At 39.2% G+C, this 21,501-nt stretch overlaps 1 protein-coding gene across 1 annotated transcript; it reads left to right on the top strand.

Annotated features, from left to right (window-relative positions):
* Positions 1-253: 253 nt before the first annotated feature.
* Positions 254-1,667, top strand: LOC136229191 (mitochondrial uncoupling protein 5). The gene has a single exon (XM_066017795.1). The coding sequence runs from the start codon at positions 478-480 to the stop codon at positions 1,441-1,443; it is 966 nt and encodes a 321-aa protein (XP_065873867.1). The 5' UTR covers positions 254-477; the 3' UTR covers positions 1,444-1,667.
* Positions 1,668-21,501: the final 19,834 nt, after the last annotated feature.

Genomic DNA, 21,501 nt, shown 5'->3' with positions numbered 1-21,501 from the left:
ATTTATATTTCATGAAAATAAATAAACTTGAGTAGTGGGCCATAGTTATAATTTACCCCCACATAGTACTGAAATTGTCATGTGCCAGGCATAAGCCACCACTTGCGACTTGGCAGGTTAGAAATGTTTCTAGGCCCATTAGCCGCGTAAAAGTAAAACAATTCAATTCGATTGAGAAAAGGAAGAAAGGAAGATATTTCTAATCAGCATCCATCCCACCATCCACTATAAATTCCGTTTCTCTACCATTCGTCCCTCCCACATTTCCGTTTATTCTCTCCATTTTTTTTATTCCATCTTATGTCTCAGAGGTCCAACGTTCCTCATTCTTCCTCCATTGCCTTCGCTCTTCATTCCCATCTCCTGGTCTCCAGTGAGATGAACCCTAGCTCCCTTTCTTTATTTCTTTTCACCCATTAATCTTCCCCTCCTTCAATCCCCCCGCCGCCCCCCAAATATTACAATTCTACCCCAAAAATGGGTTTCAAAGGTTTTTTCGAAGGAGGCGTAGCTTCAATTATTGCTGGTTGCTCCACACATCCTCTTGATCTGCTCAAGGTTCGCATGCAACTCCAAGGGGAATCTCACGCGCCTAATCCCGCATCTGTCCAAACGCTCCGTCCTGCTCTCGCTTTCCATCCTGGGGCCACCATTCACGTGCCTCAACAACCGCTGCCTCCACCACCTCGTGTCGGCCTTGTCAGTCTCGGTGTCAAACTTGTCCAGAAAGAAGGTGCTGCCGCTCTTTTCTCCGGTGTCTCCGCTACCGTCCTCCGCCAGACTCTCTATTCAACCACTCGGATGGGCCTCTACGATATCTTCAAACAAAAATGGACCGATCCTAAAACCAAAACCATGCCTCTAGCAAGCAAGATCGGTGCCGGACTTATCGCCGGTGGGATCGGAGCTGCTGTTGGTAATCCGGCCGACGTTGCAATGGTACGGATGCAGGCGGACGGGCGTCTTCCTCCAGCTGAGCGACGGAATTACAAAAGCGTCGTCGATGCTATTACTCGTATGGCAAAGCAAGAAGGTGTTACTAGCCTGTGGCGCGGCTCATCGCTTACGGTGAACCGCGCTATGCTGGTTACAGCATCGCAATTAGCATCGTATGATCAATTTAAGGAAATGATTCTGGAAAAGAGGTGGATGAAGGACGGGCTTGGGACGCATGTGACGGCGAGTTTCGCGGCGGGATTCGTGGCGGCGGTTGTTTCGAATCCGGTGGATGTGATAAAGACGAGAGTGATGAATATGAAGGTGGAAGCCGGAGGAGTGTCGCCGTATTCAGGTGCGTTGGATTGCGCTTTGAAAACGGTGAAAGCGGAGGGGCCGTTAGCGCTTTATAAGGGATTTATACCGACGATATCAAGGCAAGGTCCGTTCACGATTGTGCTGTTTGTGACCCTTGAACAGGTCAGGAAAGTGTTGAAGGATTTCTGATCTGTAATCATGACGATGTCGGTGCAAAGTGATCTTAATGCGCGTTTAGTATGTGATTCCTGCGATTAATTAATGATTTTTTGCACTCGTTTTTAATTGTATTAATTAATTAATTAAATTTTGAGGGTTTTTTAGGAATGTTTAGGCCGTGTTTGTTTGTCAGGATAGGAAAAGGACGAACAAGAATTTGATTTGTGTCAAATAATGCCCTAGTTAACTTGTCATGGTAGATCTAATATTTTTCAAAGTAAATGGGTTGTTACATTCATCAAAACCACAATTTGTTTAAAGACTAGATACATGTTGATCACAAAAACAGATTGGTACAGTGAATTCACAAACTATATACTCCCTCCGTTCTCAAATAAGTGTCATTTGTCATTTTAGAGTTTTTTACACAAATTAAGAAATGTATTGCTATATACCGTACCTAAATTTCCTATCACCGCCCCCATTGGACAATTTTGCCCTGGCCATATACCGCACCTAAATTCCCTATCACCGCCCCCATTGGACAATTTTGCCCTGACATAAAAATTTTATCAAAATTGAGAAAAAAAAATTTTGAGAGAAAATTTAAAATTTAGCCTAAATGGATGTGGCATATCATCCGACCCATGGTCGGAACGGATGCGGCATCCGTTCCCGCCATGGGTCGGGTGGTACGCGGCATCCGTTCACGCCATGGGTCGGATGGTACGCGGCATCCGTTCCCGCCATGGTGGGACCAGATGCGGCATCTGTTCCACCATGGGTCGGGTGGTACGCCGCATCCGTTCCCGGGTATGACGCATCCGTTTAGGCCAAATTTTGAAATATACAAAATCGTAAAATTTTTAGTGACGAAAAATACTAAATCATTCAATTTTTTGTGACGAAAAATTAAAAATTTTCCTATTTTTTGTGACAAAAAATGCAAAATCGTCATGAAAAATATGTATTATTTTCATGAGTTCTTTGATAAAAAAATATAAATCTTAATGTTTCCGACTCGTAATCATCCATTTTCGAGGTTTGGATTGTCACATATCAATTATTTTCATAATTTTAATTATTGTTGTTCGGGTTTATGATTTTGGAGAGAAAATGCAAAGAAGGTAGAGAGGATTTGAGAAAATTCCACTTTCTTGTTTCAAAAAGTGAGGAGGGCAAATATGTCACAAATGGACAGTGAACGGAATTTGGATGCGGTATATAGCAGCTCACAATTAAGAAACACAATTAATATGCACTTAAATTAATAAATTTACATGGATTAACTAAATAAAAATCTTCTCCTATAATGGTTGGAGAAAAAACTTTGAAAGCTTAAAAAACACATAAATCAAGACACAATTTAAATGCTTAGACAAAAAACTATACTAAATTTTATTGAAAAACGAAAACGACACTTAAAAAAGAACAAAAATAATTATCTAAAACGACACTTATTTGAGAATGGAGGGAGCACTATCAAAAAAAAAAAAAAAAGAGAATGGAGGGAGTAGTTTTTTTTTCCCTAATGCTCTCTCAGCCATTTAACTTGTCCAAATTGGTTATTTTACCCCTCTAACTCATCGAATGTTCTATTTACCTCATTAACTCCATAAAAGTGGTATTTCTCACCTCCTCAACTTGTCCATTTACCCCACCAATTCATAGAATGTCATATTTACCCTTTTAACTCCATAAAAGTGGTATTTCTCACACCTTTATAATCCGTTATCGAGACCTAAATTGATACCATTTTTAAACGTTAAACCTATATTTGTGCTATTTTGTGTGTGGAATCTAAATTGATACTTCTCCAAAATCCATAAACATATTTTGGTACCTTATCCCTCCCTATGATGTCTTTAATTTGTTTATATTAATGTTATTGTTATTTGTATCTTAATAATTCTTTCTCTTTTAAATTTTTTTAGCTAGTTAAAATTTGATTATCTAATTATTGTAATACAATATTATTATAATAAACACATGAAGGATCAATATAATTATCAAATTAAAACAAAATAAAAAATTGATATTAAAAAAATATATTTTCAAACTCATTTGAATAAGTCCTACTAATTTTGCACTATAAAGGGATAAAAAATACCACTTTCATGGACTTAAGTGGTAAATAGGATCATAAGGGGTGAGAAATATCACTTTTATAGAGTTAAGGGATAAAATAGGACATTTGATGAGTTGGGAGGGGTAAAATGACCAATTTGGACAAGTTAATGGTGTGAGAAATACCACTTTTATAGAGTTAAGGGGATAAATAGGACATTCGATGAGTTTGAGGGATAAAATGACCAATTTGGACAAGTTAAAGAGGCTGGAGGAGCATTAGGGCTAGTTTTTTTAAAGATTGATCACAACACTTCCTTTGTTTTCCGTCTCCCAGCTACGATGTTGGGTTCGATCGTGACAACTCCAATAATAAAGTTAGTAATGACATATGATAATAATTGGTATTGAAAAGTACTTAGGAGATACTTCTTTCTGAAACGTTCTTACCTTAATTAGGTTTAATGGGATCATTTCATTATTACTCTCATTAATTGCCATTATTCTTATTAATTGTCATTATTCTCCACTCTAGAAGGAATATCGACTTCTTTTGGATTCTGCATAACCGTTGAGGAGGTATACTGACGTGGCAATTTACATATGTTCCTTCTTTTCAGCGTCTTCTGGTGAATCATTTGGTCAATATTTCTGGACGTACATATGTTTTGGCGAATCTCTTAAGACTATGGGTCTCATGTAGATTTGAATGTCTTACATTTCCTGCCTTCTGTGTATTTGCCTATCTGCTGACGATTGATGACATCTTTTTCGAATATGGATGTTATCAGAAGCCCTCCCTACACATTATAGGTGTGCTGTTCACCTCTTAGACATGCTAAGCATTTATTGTTCTCTGTCAGGCACGCTTCCTCAGACCAATCAGATTACGACACATCATTGAAATTTTCCAGTTTTTGATGTGTCGTGTCCCTTCTCTTTTAAAAGGGACTTAAACAACATGGTGGGAAGTCTATTTGTGCTTCCTTTCTTTCATTATTCTTCTTCTCAGGCGATTTTCGGTGAAATACTCCTTTTTCTTGCGATCTTCGATGACGACAACGTTCTTACTTGCACAATCATGTAAGTGGTTTTATTTTCTTCTGGGTGCTTCTTTCACTCTTTGCTCCTATTTATTTTGCGTTTTTACCTTATTTCGATTAATATAAGCCAACACAACACCATAGAGTTGTTTGTAGAAAATGATGCATTTTTGGACTTAGTAGGATATGATTACTCCTAGTGCGATCAACTTCCCATTCAACCTTTCTTTCATTATTCTTCTTCTGGGTGCTTCTTTCACTCTTTGCTCCTATTTATTTTGCGTTTTTACCTTATTTCGATTAATATAAGCCAACACAACACCATAGAGTTGTTTGTAGAAAATAATGCATTTTTGGACTGAGTAGGATATGATCCTCCTAGTGCGATCAACTTCCCATTCAACCTTTTTACTTTATGCAATGTGATGGGTGTCGAATCCACCAGATAAATAATTGTTACAGACCGAAATACTAGTTTGTAGAAATGGTAAGTAAAGATCGTACCCGAAGGATTAATACTGATTCAATATGTATATAACTAAATCTAATTAATGTAAATTGAGGGGGTGGGGGAATGATTGTTTGGTTGTTAACTTGAAATAAGCTCCGTGAAATTGAAATGAAATTAAACTTGGTGATTACTATATGAGAGAATATCGATCAAGGGATATTCGCAGGCATAACAATTATTTCCTTGTTGATCATTGAAAGTGAGATGATATCATAATTAATATGATCTGGATTGGTTATAGTCGTTCCTTATTCATTCCCGACCTAATCCTTCCTTAATTGTAAAGCAAATCCTAGAGCACCTAAAGACAAGCCCCTATTCGGCCAGATAGTTCTAGCTTAGCGCTTAGAATTTAATCTGCCGAAAGCATTAGGGATTAGAAGGACCCAATCTAAGTTAACCGAATTCTTAGCAATTTCGATTTAAACCAAGTCACACGTTTATGCGCTTGAACATAGTTAGGATTTCGGATGATTACAAATCCTATGGCCTAACGTTGTTTCAATAAATGAAAAAGCTGAAGCCCGACCGAACTATGGCCTTAACTTTCATTGAAGGTCTGATTTTGTAAATTAATAAATATGTGAACAGATCAAATAAAATTAGATTACTGAAAGTAATAACAACAATCTCACAATTGGAAATAATGCTAGCCTTTGATTAACCCCTTAATCGAATGAGGAAATTAGCTACGCATAGTCATGAATCGACTATGATAGCTTACAAAGGCGAAAATGGTGAATGTAAAGTAATATGAAAATAATGCTGAAACCTACAAAACCCTAACAGTGAATATAAAATTGTCAAAATCAAAAGTAAATCCAGAAAACAATGGTGGAGTTCCTTCATAGTGTTGATTACAAAAATCTTCAATCTTCTGAGTTCCTTCATATTCAGGGATTTCCTTCGTTCAAAACATGTTGTTGAGACTGTGGAGATAAGTTAGTTTCTGATTCTGCTGACTTGGCGATTTGAGTAAGTCGACCCCCCTTAGTTTTGGCCAACACTAAACTAGTGGCGATCGCAAAACTGAACTTTGAGTGAAAAAGGGTCCAAAACAGCCTTCCAAGCCTTCTTTTCTCCAATTTGATCCCTGAAAGCACTTATGCAATAAAACAAGTAAAAAGGCCCAAAATGATACAAATAAAGGGGAAATATCCATAAAAAGGGCCTAGTAAACTTGCCATTTTGGACACTTATCAAATTACCTCACACTTGCCAAATGCTTGTCCCTAAGCATGTCTATGTTTAAGCCAATATCCCCCTTTTCAAATGAGACGACCTTACTAATCTTTCCAAGCCCCCCTAGCGTTATGAAGATCACAAACCATCAAATTAAGTAGAAATGGACTTTCGTTATCCTAAGCATGCTTGCTTCATGTATGACAAAGAATAAATCAATCAACCCTTTAAGGAAAATAGTTTGAAAAATGTACCACTCTCGCCGGATTTCTCTCATATCGCTCAAGTGTTTAGGCAATGATTTTTTTAGGGAATCGCTCAAATCGCAACCCTAGAATGAAATTACCATAAGCTTGCCAATATATCAAATCTCCACCACTTAGTATGATTCCAAGACACTAAATCAAAGGGTCTTAAAACAGGGTGTAACATGGGTTAGGGAAGAGGTTTGGAAAGGAAAGGAGGAGAAAAGGGGAAACGAGAGTAGTGACAACATACATTCTACTCCACAAAGTGGCCAAAAATGGAAATCAAACATAAGACTTTTATCTTCAGAAGCAACTATGAACATACTTTTTTTTTGGAAATAGAAACATAATTCTTCAGACCAGAACAAGGGGACTATTATTTCATAGGATAATGTCCATTTGTGGATTTTTGAAGCACAATCCAATTGTAATCAAAGGACTATTAATTTAATCCTTGTATCGTGGTCTTTTTGTGAACATTAACTAAATCAACAAAGAATATACAGACTCTGATGGTTAAAATGTCCATGGCCAAGGGACTTAAAACAGGGGTTGTGTCAAGAAATGGGAAGTAGGGCTCAAAGGTGGCTAACTAAGGGCTGGTTCTGTCTTTTTCGTCGTTAGTCTTGGGCAAGACTAAGGGTTCAAAGTTTAGTTGAAGTGGCTGAAAGAAAGAAAACCTACTACCCTTATCATGGTTAGTGCTTGGATTCATCAATGTGGTCTCTAAATGCATAACATGGCAAGTTCTAGAATTCAAAACTAGAATTGGACAACACTTAGAAAAATAGAACAAAGTGTAATGTTTTTGTTCTTGCAATTTGGCTCAAAACCTTTCCAAAAATTGGGGTAAAAATGGTGGTAAAAGTTTCAAAACGTTTTTCGAGTCCGGGTTGAAAGACTTCATAATCAATTAAACAATTTAACAAAGCAGGATGGGTTATCTACTGATCCCGGATCTTTTCAAATCAAAGGTTGTGAATTTTCATAAAACGAGCGGGTCTACGTACTAGACTAGCTTCGGTTGTCAACAATTCCAAGTGTGGAATAAAGACCACAATGACACTTAGGAACATGCATTTGAGCGCCCACCTCACACTTAGTCAAAAACTATAGTTATAAACAAAATTGGTGGGCACCTCACACTTAGTCAAAAACAAAAAATTGCACAAGTTTAGCATTTAGCACACAAAATTCACAAAACTCAAGCAAAAACAAAAACAAAATCCTAACACCTATCAAACCCTTCCTGTAAGACTCAATTGTCCCTCCCCCACTATTATAATGCATCGTCTCGATGAAGAACTAAGAGCAGTAGAAAAAAAGGAGAAATGATAAGAATAACTGCCCTGTGGAAGAGTGAATCCAACTGAATCAATGAGCGAAGGGATGCGGAGGTGTGAATCCAACCTCCTTGAAATAGGCTGCCTGGTTCTGGTATATTTTCTGAATTGTCTCTGCCATTGTGCCAACAACGGCAGCCAAGGAAGCTAGTTGCTCGGTGGGGTCATCAGAGTTCCGGTTGAGAGCTGAAGTTTCTCCCTGTTCTGGAGGAGGTGAGGCTGAAGATGCAAAATTTTTGGGAATCTGACCTGCGTGGGGGGGTAAGTCGCCTGCAGGGATAAAAGAAACAGAACCTCCTTCCTCGGTCCGGATTAGCTTCATGGCTTTTAACAAATTTAAATCAAAAGGGAGCATACGACAAGCAACATACAAAGGGCATTCATTTACATCAAGTTCACATAAGTTAACTGCTAAGCATGTGATGATATGCCCTAAGTGAAATTTAGCTACCTTTTTCATCATTTCAGAAAATTTCAAGGCTAGCCAATAGCCTAAATTGACTTGTCTCTCAGTCACCATGCACCATAGGAAAAACAATTCCTGTTTAGACACAACAGTCGGGTCCTCATTCCTGGTCGAGTAGTTAATAACCAAAAATCTATGCATGAAACGGAGAGGTTCACTTAAAATTAAGTTCGCCTTAGATTTTGAGGGGCTAAAAACAGTGTCTGCTAAACCAGTAAACTCAGAATAAACGCTCACAACATTAAACTCAGCAGGATAATCACACAACATATTAGAATAGGCATCAGTATAGCAAAATTCTTTATCAAACAAACCTAAAGCTACATTAAATTCAGCAACAGACAAGTTAAACTTTTTATCATTTAACTGAAATTGAATTCACGAAGCCTGTGTTCGCTTCATTTTCTTTTTATCCACAGTAAACTTACTGAAAAACTCATGCATCAGACAATTATAAACAGGGTAATTCAACTGCAAAAATGGCTTCCACCCAATATTATCCATCAAATCATGCACATCAGACTTAATATTTAAGGCAACCAATATAGCCTCATGCAAATAACGACCCTCAACAAAAGTTTTGAGTTTTAAGGAATTGTACCTCTGTTGGTGCACATGCAAGTCGAAAGTCAGCTCGGTGTCGACGACTATGGGCTTGGATCGTTGCGGTTCTTTCTCTAAGCGAGCCCGGGTCGTTTTCCTTGGTCGTGTGGAGCAAGTTGGAGCTGCGGCCTGCTCAGGTTGTTCACTGTAAGTTTCTGAGGCCTCCGATTCTGCTTGCTCGAACGAGTTGTTGTGCGAGCTGGAATCGGTCTCTATGGAGTCAGTGGAGCTTGGCCCGGAGAGTTCAAGAGAGATGGTCTGTTTGGGAGGAGGGGCAAGTCACTGGGACTTCCGAGATGGGGTCGGTCTCTTAGGCGGCGGGGGCTTTCTCTTTCTCCGAGTCTTTGGTGGTGGAGAGCGGTGGTCAGATACCTGAGGTGAGGGCGTCAGACCTGTAGGAGGTGGTGAAGGTGCCGAACCTGCTGGAAATGGTGAGTGGTTGCTCGCCGTAGGTAGCGGAGAGTTTGAACCAGCATGGGGCGGCGATTGGTGGTCCGCCAGTGGTGGTGAAGTTGCCGAACCTGCAGGGGGCGGCGATTGGTGGTCTACCAGTGGTATCTCGCCGGCGGAATCGGTCTCCTGAATCCGCACCAACATCACGGCTATTTCAGAGGCGGAGGGAGAGTGGAAACGGTATGGAGAGTCGGAGAGTTCCTTTGGTGAAGGAGTTCGGTCCGCCATCGGTGCCTTCCCTTTCTCCTTCCTTGAGTATCGACGAAGGTTCGTCGGAGGTGAAGGGGAGTCTGCGTCGGTGCGGTACTGGCGGGGAGGAGAAGGCGGTGAGTGGTAGCGGCTCCGCATGGGAATGTCGCTGAAGTAGCCGTCCATGGAAGCTTGAGGGAGATGAAAGGTTTTTGGTTTTTTGGGTAAATGCTCGATGAAGAGGGAGAGGTTTAAGGGTAAAGGGTTTTAAATTGTGTTTAAACTTAAAGTGGGGTAAAAAGATGCATTTTTTTACCTTTCATTTAAATTTTTAACCTATTTTAGGCCCATTATTCTTATCTCATTTAGCTTCTTAGCCCAACTCCATAAAAACCATTGCCTATACCTGCAATTAACAAAATGAAACCCAGAAATCATCTAGGGTAGGGATGAAGTGAGTTAAATTAGTTAAAGAATAAAAACAGTAAGAAAAGCTGATATGAAAAGAGTGGCTAGTCTTGGGCAAGACTAGGCTTAGGGCTGCCTCCCTGTAGCGCTGCTATTTTTCGTCTGAGGCTAGACGTAACTGAACTTCAGTGCTCAATCTTTGGAAACTTCAAAGCAAACTTCATCGGTCCCCTAGGCTTGGAATCCTTCGTAGAATGGCTTTAGGCGATGCCCATTTACCTTGAAACATTTGTCGTCCTTCAAGCTTTTTATTTCGACTGCATCATGTAAGAATACCTGTTTTATCACGAAAGGACCAATCCATTTGGTCCTTAATTTGCCTGCAAATATCTTGAGTCGAGAATGGTACAAAAGGACTTTTTGCCCGACTTGGAATTGCTTCCGCGTGAGTAGGCTGTCGTGGTAATTTTTGGACTTCTGTTTATAGATACTTGAACTTTCATAGGCTTCGCCTCTCAGCTCTTCCAACTCTTGTAGCTGTAATTTTCTCTCTTCCCCTGCTTCATCATAGGCCATATTACATTTTTTTACTGCCCAAAATGCCCTATGCTCCAGTTCCATGGGGAGATGACATGGTTTGCCGTAAACCATTCGGTAGGGAGACATCCCAATTGGGGTTTTGTACGCTGTTCTGTATGCCCATAGGGCGTCTTCGAGTTTGACGCTCCAATCTTTTCTTGTGAAATTCACCGTTTTCTCTAGGATAGACTTAATCTCTCGGTTCGAAACTTTAGCCTAACCATTGGTCTGTGAGTGATAAGCTGTGGACATACGATGATTGACTCCATACTTTTTAAGAAGGGATATCATTACCCGATTGCAAAAATGAGTCCCTCTGTCACTGATTAATACTCGGGGCATGCCAAACCTGCAAAATATGTTTCCCTGCAAAAACTTGACAACTGTTTGAACATCATCAGACTTGGTGGCAATCGCCTCCACCCATTTCGAAACATAATCCACTGCCAATAAAATATAAAGATAACCAAAAGAATTTGGGAATGGCCCCATAAAATCAATGCCCCATACGTCGAAGATTTCTCAAGTCAAAATCGACGTAAGTGGCATTTGATTCCGGTGGCTTAAATTTCCCGTTCCCTGACAATTGGCACAAGATTTGCAAAATAAGTATGAATCGCGAAAGATGTTGGGCCAAAACAAACCACATTCGAGTACTTTGCGTGCTGTTCGACTTGGTTCGAAGTGACCACCACACGAACCTGAGTGCTTGAACTGAAGTATGGACTCGATTTCGATTTCTGGGATGCATCGTCGAATCATCTGATCAGAACAATGTTTCCACAAATACGGCTCATACCAGATGTAATATTTGGCTTCCTTTCTCAACTTATTTCTTTCGTTCCGAGTGAGCTCTTCCAGCATTACGCCTGCAACCATGTAATTTACCAAGTCAGCATACCAAGGAGCAATTGTATTAATGCTAAACAAGTGTTCATCGGGAAATTCGTCTTTGAGCTCTTCATTGTCATTATCCAGTGAGAGAAGTCGGCTAAGGTGATCCGCCACTAAGTTTTCAGACCCTTTTTTATCACGTATTTCAAGGTCGAACTCCTGTAACAGAAGTATCCACCGAATTAGGCGGGGTTTCGCGTCTTTCTTTTTCAATAGATACCGCAATGCTGCATGGTCAGAAAACACAATAACTTTAGTGCCAAGCAAATAGGAATGAAATTTTTCTAAAGCAAATACAATAGCTAAAAGTTCTCTTTCAGTGGTCGAATAATTGCTTTGGGCGTTGTCAAGCGTTCTCGACGCATAATATATAACGTGAGGTAGGTTGTCCACCCTTTGTCCTAGAACAACACCGATTGCGTAATTGCTAGCGTCGCACATAATCTCGAAGGGATAATTCTAATTTGGTGGTTGGATGATAGGTGCCGACACTAGCTTATCTTTCAGTTCATCAAAGGCGTTCTTATAAGTCTGATCGAACTCAAACGCCACCTCTTTTTGCAGCAATTTGCACATGGGTTGTGTTACCTTGGAGAAATCTTTAATGAAACGCCGGTAAAAACATGCATGGCCAAGAAAAGAACGGACCTCCCGGACACTTCCGGGGTAAGGTAAAGACTGAATTACATCAATTTTTGCTTTATCTACCTCAATGCCTCTAGCTGAAACCACATGTCCTAGAATTATACTTTGATAAAGGGGAAATATCCATAAAAAGGAAAATACAATTTAAGGAAAAAAAAAGGAAAAAAAATTAATGGAAAGAAAAAGAAAAATAAAATTTTAATGGAAAGAAAGGAAAATACAATTTAAGGAAAAAAAAATTAATGGAAAATTTAAAAAAGAAAACGAGATAAAATCTAGTAAAAGGAGACCGAGCTTCACTTGTCCGTTTTGAGTTTATAATATATCGTTAAAAAGACCACATTTCATAGAATACGTTTACATATTTCAAGTTATTCTAAATTCTATTTATCCGTTATATATTTAAGTCTCAAGTTGACAAAAAATAACAGACCAAAAGTTGTTTATAATTTGTTTTGGATATATATAATTTATAAAAATAATTTTAAATTAATTATATATTTTTTTTGCATGAAAGATTGGGACGCGATTAAGTGGCTAGACATCTCAACTAGGTTGGCACCCCTAACACACCAAATCAACCCGAAATATTATTAATAAAAAAAGAAAAATTACAAAGGGAGAGAAAGAAAAAGGAAAAAGGTTCAAAACAGCGAAATTAAGGAAACCGAATATGGACAACATTACAAAGGTCGTCAAAAACAGACGATTGACAAAAATGAGGAGTCGAATGCCACCACGTAATAGCCGAAGCAGATTTGCCAAAATGAGCAAGCTGATCCGCCGCCTGATTACCCTCTCGATAGATATGAGAGATTCTGTAATTCATATTCGAGATCCTAGATAGACACTGGAGCCAATCCTGTCTAATTTTCTAGGGAGCCATAGAGATCTTTCCGTTTAGCATATCCACCGCATATGCGGAGTCCGATTCAATCCAACGATTGTGCCACCCCCGTTCCCATGCAGATTCTATTGCGAAAATAATGGCAGATAGCTCAGCAATATGCGCATAGGAACTAGAGAGGTTAATAGCATAGCAGCCAATAACAAACCCACGAGAGTTTCTGAAAATCCCACCAGCCCCGGTGATACCCGCCGCACCGTCCGCCGCACCGTCGGTATTAACTTTTATCCAGTTCGACGGTGGTGGGCACCAACGAACAATGATAGGGTCCGACGAAGGCCTAACACGGCTCGGCAAATTGACAATCCATTTAGGATCCTGAATGTAAAAATGAAGGCGATTTTGCAGGAATTGGATTGAAGGGAGATCATTTTCAAAAATAGCCATATTTCTGATGTACCAAATGTACCAAACAGAAGTTATAGCAGCCAAATTCCACCCTTTTCTCATAGAGATATGTAAATGAACAGTTCTAATATCCCGGAAAAGACTCCCAAAGATCAGAATACTACTACGGTGAATGCCGAAAACAGAGAAGACAACATTCCATAGACTATTCGACACTGGGCACGTGACGAAAAGATGATCAATTGATTCAATATGACATTTACACAGCTCACATCTCGAAGCAAGTGAAAAACCACATACCTGTAAATTGGTTTGCACCGCAATTTTCTTATGAATCACTAACCAGCAGGTGACAGACCGTCTAGGCGGCACAAAGGCATTCCAGAGGAATTTGCTCCACTCAACTGGAGTGCTGTTGCAGAATGAGCTATAAAACCCTTTGGCAGTATACATACCTGATATAGCCGGCTTCCACACACAAGTATCGTTTCCGTCCCGGCTGCCAGAAACCCTCTGGATGTTCAATTGGACAGGACCAGGAAGGCGATGTATATTAGTCCAGGAATCATCATCGCGAAAGAAGTGAAGCGGATCATAAAGCTTGCGCTGTATATTTGCCGAGATGCCAAGCTGATTTGCAACCGTCGGGGCAATCCAAGAGTCCGTCCAGGAATTCAAATCAGAATTGTCTCCAAACCACCAGCTCACTTCCAAATTAATCTGCTCATAAATTGTTCGAACAGAAACCCAAACCGAAGAGTTTGAAATATAGCGCTTGGGCATACCGGGGTGATAAAGGAAACGATTTCGCAGCAAAGAAGGGATAAAACCATTTGTTTTAATCAAATCCCAGCTGAACTTGCCAAGAAGAGAGTTGTTGAACAGACCGATATCATTGATACCAAGCCCCTCGAATTCATACGATTCACAACACTTCTTCCATTTAACAGTGAGAAGCTTTCTCTGATCCTTGTCCCCAGTCCAAAGAAAGTTTCTGAGCGCTTTAACAATCTTAGAGGTGAGAGAGGAAGGCCATTTGTAAATCATAAGTGAGTGAATAAGACCGCCCGTTAATGCAGATTTTATCAGAGTTAGCCTTCCCGCTAACGAGAGCGACCGCCCCTTCTAGAGACTAAATTTAGCAAGAAAACGATCCATAAGCGGCTGTAGATAATGAGCCTTTGGCGCCCCCTAAAAAATTGGCACCCCAAGATAATTAAACGGCAGTCGAGCAACACGAATACCCAGAATATTGATGAGCCGATTCCTGCGCTGAATGGCAATACTGTTCCCAAAATAAATTGCAGATTTATCCCACTTAACCGTCTGACCCGATGTAGCTGCATAAAAGTTGAAAAGTTCCCTGACACACTTCATATTTTTTTAGAGTAGCCCTGCCGAAGATTAACATAGCATCTGCATATAAAAGGTGAGAAGGAAAAGGAGTAGTGTTGTGATAAACCATGGGTTGAAATTTGCCTTCACCCACCAACTTGGCCAGCCAACGACTAAAGAAGTCTTCTGCAATACCAAATAGTATTGGAGAAAGAGGATCCCCTTGCCGAACCACACATGAGCAGCCAAAGTAGCCCTTACTACCTCCTCTAAAAGCAATTGACATACGAGCAGACCGAAGCATTTCCAAAATCCAGCTTCTAAATTGCAAAGAAAACCCAAAAGATTCAAGAACAGCCAGAAGAAAATTCCAATCAACGGTGTTAAAAGCTTTCCTGATATCAATCTTCAAAGCCATATTTCCGCCAAAGCAATTCTTGTTCAACATATTTACCCCTTCCGAGGCCGCAACAATGCAATGATGAATGCTTCTGCCAGCAATAAAACCGAATTGATTATCCGAAACAATGCGCGTGGTGACAGGCGCCAGCCTATCAGCAAGGATCTTTGAAATGATCTTATAGCTAAAATTGCTCATGGCGATAGGTCGAAAATGTTGAATTTTATTAGCTTCAGCAACTTTGGGAAGAAGAGTCATAATACTAGAATTCATACCTGGAAGCATATAACCGGTATCAAAGAAGCTCTGCACCATCTTACAGACATCTGAACCAATTACATCCCAAAAGTGTTGGTAGAAAAACCCCCCATATCCATCAGGACCCGGAGAGCTATCACGGCTAAGACTGAAGACCACAGCACGGATCTCATCAGGCGCTGGCCGCCGCGTGAGGTTATCATTGTCCGCCAAATTGACCGAATCCGGAATAACTGCAGAAATTGAATCATGGTCAATAGCTAGCCTGCTGCTAGTAAAAAGAGTGGAGAAGTATTCTACAACATGCTGAGAAATGGTATTCTCATCATCAATCAAAATTCCTTTAATGAGCAGAGAATCCATTGATGATTGAATTTTCCGACCTTTTGCCGAACGGTGAAAAAAATTGGAGTTCCGATCCCCCGCCTCAAGCCATTTCTCTCTGCTTTTATCTCGGAGTAGCAATTCTTGCCGATGAAGCTGAAGATCAATCTCGCTCTGAGCTTCTGCCTCAATCAGTCGCCAGTTCTCATTCATACCCTACACTGAGATGTCTCTTTGAATTTCAGCTAACCTGGACTGAGCAGCAGCAATATTTGCTTCAACCCTACCAAACACTTCTCTGTTCCATAAACGCAGTTTAGGCTTCAAAGATTTAAGTTTATGACATAGAAGCTGAGCCGGAGGAAGAGAAACATGGCTGTTACTCCAATGATCGGTGATCAAACCCCTTAACGAATCATATGTAGTCCACATAGTGAGGAAACGGAAGCGGGTCTGCCTAGCCAAGCCATTTTTGCAAACCAAAAGTAAAGGACTGTGATCAGACTGATGGCGAGGAAGGACAGAACAGCCGATTGAATCCCAGGAATCAACAAAATCATCAGATACAAGGACCCTGTCAAGCTTACATTCAATATGTTTCGGTCCAATACGACCATTAGACCAAGTAAATTGCATACCAGAGCTATCAACTTCCGCAAGGCCGTTATTATTAATAAAGCCGTGAAAGTCCCTACAACTAATGGCAGAAGGACTACGACCCGTCTTTTCGTGAGCACCGATAACTGCATTGAAATCACCGATAACCAGTTTTTTCTGACTGCCCATAACAACACTAAGAGAATCCCAGAGCATACGTCTTTTGCCAAAATAATTACTACCATAGACGAAAAAAAGCTGAGAATAAACTGTGGCACTACCATAATTGATCGAGAGGTGCTGATCATGACAAAGAATCAGAGAGCAAAGATGAACAGTACCGGTTTTACAAAAAATTCAAATAGAGTTACAAGGATTCCCAGCAACAAACTGTAAGCCAATAGAGTTCCAGAAAGAAGAATGAATCCTATCCAGATCAACCATAGGTTCAGAAATACATACCAGATCTGGAAGATTAACAGAGCAAATGAGTTTCAGAGCCCTCTGAGTACCCGGGTTATTAATACCCATGTAGTTCCAGTATAGAATGATCATTAAGGTAGTGAAGAACTGCCCCACTCCTTAGAGTGGGTGTCTGCCCCATCTTTTTTAGCCTTGGACTTAGCTTTCTTCCTAGTAGAAATTCATTCGGTATTCAGCTCAGGGATGCGGTTGACATATTATTTATTTATTTATTTATTACGTCATCCGATTCGACCAATCCGAGCCATCCGGTCCGACCAAGTGACTCGTGACCCAGTCACCAATCCGGTTTGATGTCCGGTCCGGTTTTGATAACATTGTTATTGAACCTTCATAGGGTTGATTGTGGGGCTTCTTTCCAGGAAGCAGACAACTGCTTGCCCATTTTCAGTTGTTGACCATACCTGATTTGGAATGTTTTTATACCATATAACGGCTGCGGATCGTAGCCCCTCATCTTGTTTAGGGCCTGCCATGGCTGAATTGGCAAGGCCTGTCCTGGGGGCTAGTGATGGGTAATACAATTTTTAGGCTTCCCTCTTATCTCTTGCTATTATGATGGGTGTGTCAACCTTGGCTAGCAATGGCATGCCTATGAGGGCGTTGTAGTCTAGTGTGATGTTTGTCACTACGAACTCGACTTTGACTTCTCATTTACACTTGAGGTTTTTAAAGACAATATGAAGTTCTATCTTTCCCACGACATGGACCTCGATGTCGGAGAGTCCGACAAGTGGGTACACAGTTCTGCACAAGTACTTATGAGATATATATTTTCAATTGCTTGAGTACTTATGTAGTTAGCTAGTTTACATAGTTGTCTGTGTCAATCATGATCCTTTGAATTATGATACTTGATGATTGTGGAGACAACCAGGGTCTCATGCCGAGGAGCTAAAAAGAGTGGCTGAATAGAGAAATTTTATCCCTTGTTACCTTTTTCTTGTTTGCTCAAGCATGCTTTAACATTAGTCGGGATCCATTGTCGTATCACTTGTATCTCGCCTTGGTGTCTTGGAAATTTAGAGCTGTTTCCCCTCCAGTCTGAACTTCCCCATCCTCGAGGTTCCTCATTCTGTTTGGATTTCTCTCGTAGGGGTAGGGCCCTGGTTAAGGAGTCGCTCCACTTCCTTACTGAAATGGTTGCACTCGTTAATTGAATGTCCCTATTTCTCATGGAACTTGTAATACTTGTCCTGAGGGGTATCCCTACTTGGCTGGGTGTGCTTAGACTTTTGACTCACATTTTGGGCTTGTCGAGGTGGTGCCTCTCAGCTTTGTTTACAACCCTTATGTTTGAGCTTTCATACTTCCTATCATCTTTTCTGAATGGTCTTTGACTGTCATCATCATCGATCGGAACCCCTACTATCTCTTTTGTGCTCGATGATGTCTTTTCCACCTTTGACTTCCTCTCTTTTTTCCTTCATCTATGATTCTTTTTGAGCTTTATCCTTGTCACTCTCCATATAGTTTGTAGGACGTTTATTGTCGTCGTATCTGATAAAGCTCTCGACCATAGCCATTAATTCTTAAAAATTGGGAGGAGGGTCAGTGTAGCATTTTTGTCGCATGAGTTCACAGTTGCTGCCGTTTGCTCAGGCATTGGTGGCGACCTCCAAGTTTAGAAATTTCATGGAAGAGGCCATCTTGTGAATATAGTTAAGTAGTCACATAGGAGATCAATACTCCTTTAACATATATAGTGTAGATTAGTGTTGATTGTTCTAGCTTTTACTGCTCCGACAAACTGGGCTACAAAGAGGCCTTTCAAGTGCTTGAAAGTGTTGATCGACCCTATTAGTACTTCATTATACCACTCTTGTGATGTTCATATCAAAGTGTGGGGAATATATTGCACATGAAAATATCTTCCTGTGCGTATAGATTCATCATGTTCATTAAGGCAACACAATGTTCGTTGGGGTCCCTTATAATAGGGTAGTTGAGGTGTCTTCCAATGTGACGGGAACAAAGTGTATTATTCTTTGGGGCAAATGAGTATAGGAAGGTATTTGATATCCTATCATACCTTCGAGGACTCTTTTATCGAGAAACCTTTGGAACATACCTTCCTAGTACTCATTTGTCATGGGTTTGTCAGTTTTGCTTGTTATATTGTGGCTCTTGAAAGCTTTACCATTGGGGTTTCCTTAGGGTTGGGTCCAACATTGGCCCTAATATGTTCACCATTGAGGTTGTTGTTGGTCCCACTTTAGAGACTACTATCTCGTTTGACTGACATGGGTCGAGGCCGCTTAGGGTGTTTCCTAGATCCCTATCAAGAACTTTGACCGACTTTCCTGTCATGTCCTGCGATGCGAGGACCTTTTGCAAAAGGATTTTTCGACAGTCGAGCTGAAAGAATAGGTTTGAAGTTTGTTAAGTAGGATCCATGCTCACCGCACCAAATGTTGGTTCCGACCCAAGGACTCGATCATTGACTTAGTCTTTAGTGGTTGACCTGTGTCAGGGTAGGCCCTCTAGGTACATTCTCATGTCAAATTCAGTAAGATTGTAAGGAAAAAGTACTATGAGGGGGTGTAAATGTGTCCTAAAAAGAGAAAAAGTTAAATTTTTTTTATAAAGGGTCGTAAATGATGAAATTACCTTACTGCCCCTAAGTGAGTTGGCAGAATGAAGGTTGGTGAGTCGTATAAGCCTCTTTGCTAGATGAGCTTTTGAGAGTCAGGGGCCCATTTGTGCGGGGCTTTTAATGTTATTGGGTCTGAAATAATAAGCTTCATCCGATGTTTTGAAATAAGATTAAACTTAGAGGTGTCTTTTTATGTACACGACCCCGCCGGTAATATGATACAAAAAATATAAAGTTTGAAATAATTGGGATTTTTTTAAGAGCGAATGTAATTATTAATTTACAATCTGTCATGTACAGATGAAAACTTCATTTTTTATTCTACGAGAATTTTTATGAAAGCATTTCATTTGCTTCTCTTCGATGAAAGTTTTATTTTAAAAGTCTACTCTAGATTTAATCAAGGGCGTAGAAGGAGTACAAAGAGCTCATCTACATAGACCCTCCAAATTTAAACGTCCCAATTTATTATTATTATTATTATTATTATTATTATTATTATTATTATTATTATTATTATTATATCTAACTAAATTATTATTTTTATTTATTCGGTAAACAATTAAGTGAAATGTTAACTTATCGAATAAATATTTAAAATCTAATGGTTTAAGAGTCTTTAGGGATCCAATTTTTTTTTATTATTATGATACAATATCTAATTAAATTATTTTTATTATATTTATTATGTCAAAAACAAAGTAAGTATAACCTAACCCCAAAATTAAGTCAAAATATTTTGATGTTTTATTATTATATGAAAATATATATTTTTTTAATAAATATGATCTAATTTTTATTAAAATCACCCTGGATTCAATATATACGAACACATATATACATCAAAATCAAATTTCATTTTCTTTGGGTTGGCCAATTTCTAAAATCTGTAAAATAAAATAGAGTAATTCGGTTTTTGTTTTTTTTCGGTTTATATCCAAACCGAACCAAACCAAAAACCGAAAATGCTAACAAATTAGAACCGAACCAAACCGAATTACATTTTGGTTCGGTTTTTTTAATTTGGTTTTTTCGGTTTTCAGTTTCTAGAATATGTACTGTCACACCCGACCCTAGACGACCTCAATCGGCATCGAGCGTGAAATCGAAAGATTGTAATCAACACTTAGGAGTCTCCAATTTATCCCAATATCATAATATCATATTATATTACAATTGAAATACCAAAGTTCTAACCATAATTCTAATAATAAGCAACAACTTCTGATTCTCGACTAATTGGTCGGTAACCTTCTCTCTATCTTGTACTTTCTCACCTAAAAACATTAAAACATTTAAAAACGTGAGACAAAAATTTCAGTAAGAAACTATCAGCTATAAAAATCAGTTTTTCTTAACATAACTACATATATACCTTTAGAAAGAGATTTAATCAAAACGTTATAAAATATACTCAAAAACTAAAGTTCATAATAGGATCAAGGTGTTAAACCAAAAACCAAAAATATATAATCTTGTATCGATTCTTGAGTTCAAAACCTTATAAAATATTATAATCAAATAAGCGTTTTATCAAACCAAATCGTAATCAATCAAACGTGATATCCTTATATCAAAATCAATCATAACGTAAAACATAATCCAAATGAACTTAAAACATTGTATCCATCCTCGAGTTTCTCCCCTTAAGTATCAATCCATAACCACATATATAATCGAGACGTCTCTTAACATTGCCTATCCCATATAGTCTTACCCAACACTTCGCTGCCATACCCAATAGGTCTTCACACTGTGTACACAGGCCATGTTCCTCACTGAACATGGTCTTCAAATATAAAACCACCGTTCCGGATAACTCTCGATGGATATAAAATCATAAAATCATAAAATCATAACGTGATCAAATAACCTTTCACAATCAAATTCCAAACTATTTAATAGCCAAAAATCATTTGGCTTCAAATAGCCCTTTTGTATCATAAAAATCATATTTGGACTTCAATCCAAAATAATAACAACAATAACCGCAACAGATTTCTCAATCCAAAAACAATTCGTAAGAAATCATCAAATTCATTTTGTTCAATATAGATATATATTGAAACCAAAATAAATCAACCAAATTAAGCCTTAAATCAACATAATCAAGTAAAATCTGAAATTCACATAGAAGCATAGTCAATAGCTCCATTTGAACCGTAATTTCATAATAAAAAGCAAAATCGTGGAAAACCCCAAGTTTACA

The sequence above is a fragment of the Euphorbia lathyris genome, chromosome 5, assembly GCF_963576675.1.
Source record: "Euphorbia lathyris chromosome 5, ddEupLath1.1, whole genome shotgun sequence".
NCBI classification, from domain to species: Eukaryota; Viridiplantae; Streptophyta; class Magnoliopsida; order Malpighiales; family Euphorbiaceae; genus Euphorbia; species Euphorbia lathyris.
This window is presented reverse-complemented; position numbering and strand designations above follow the sequence as displayed.

What these genes read in the sequence shown, in the direction of transcription:
- LOC136229191 (XM_066017795.1), top strand. Translation starts at nt 478, where the DNA reads ATGGGTTTCAAAGGTTTTTTCGAAGGAGGCGTAGCTTCAATTATTGCT.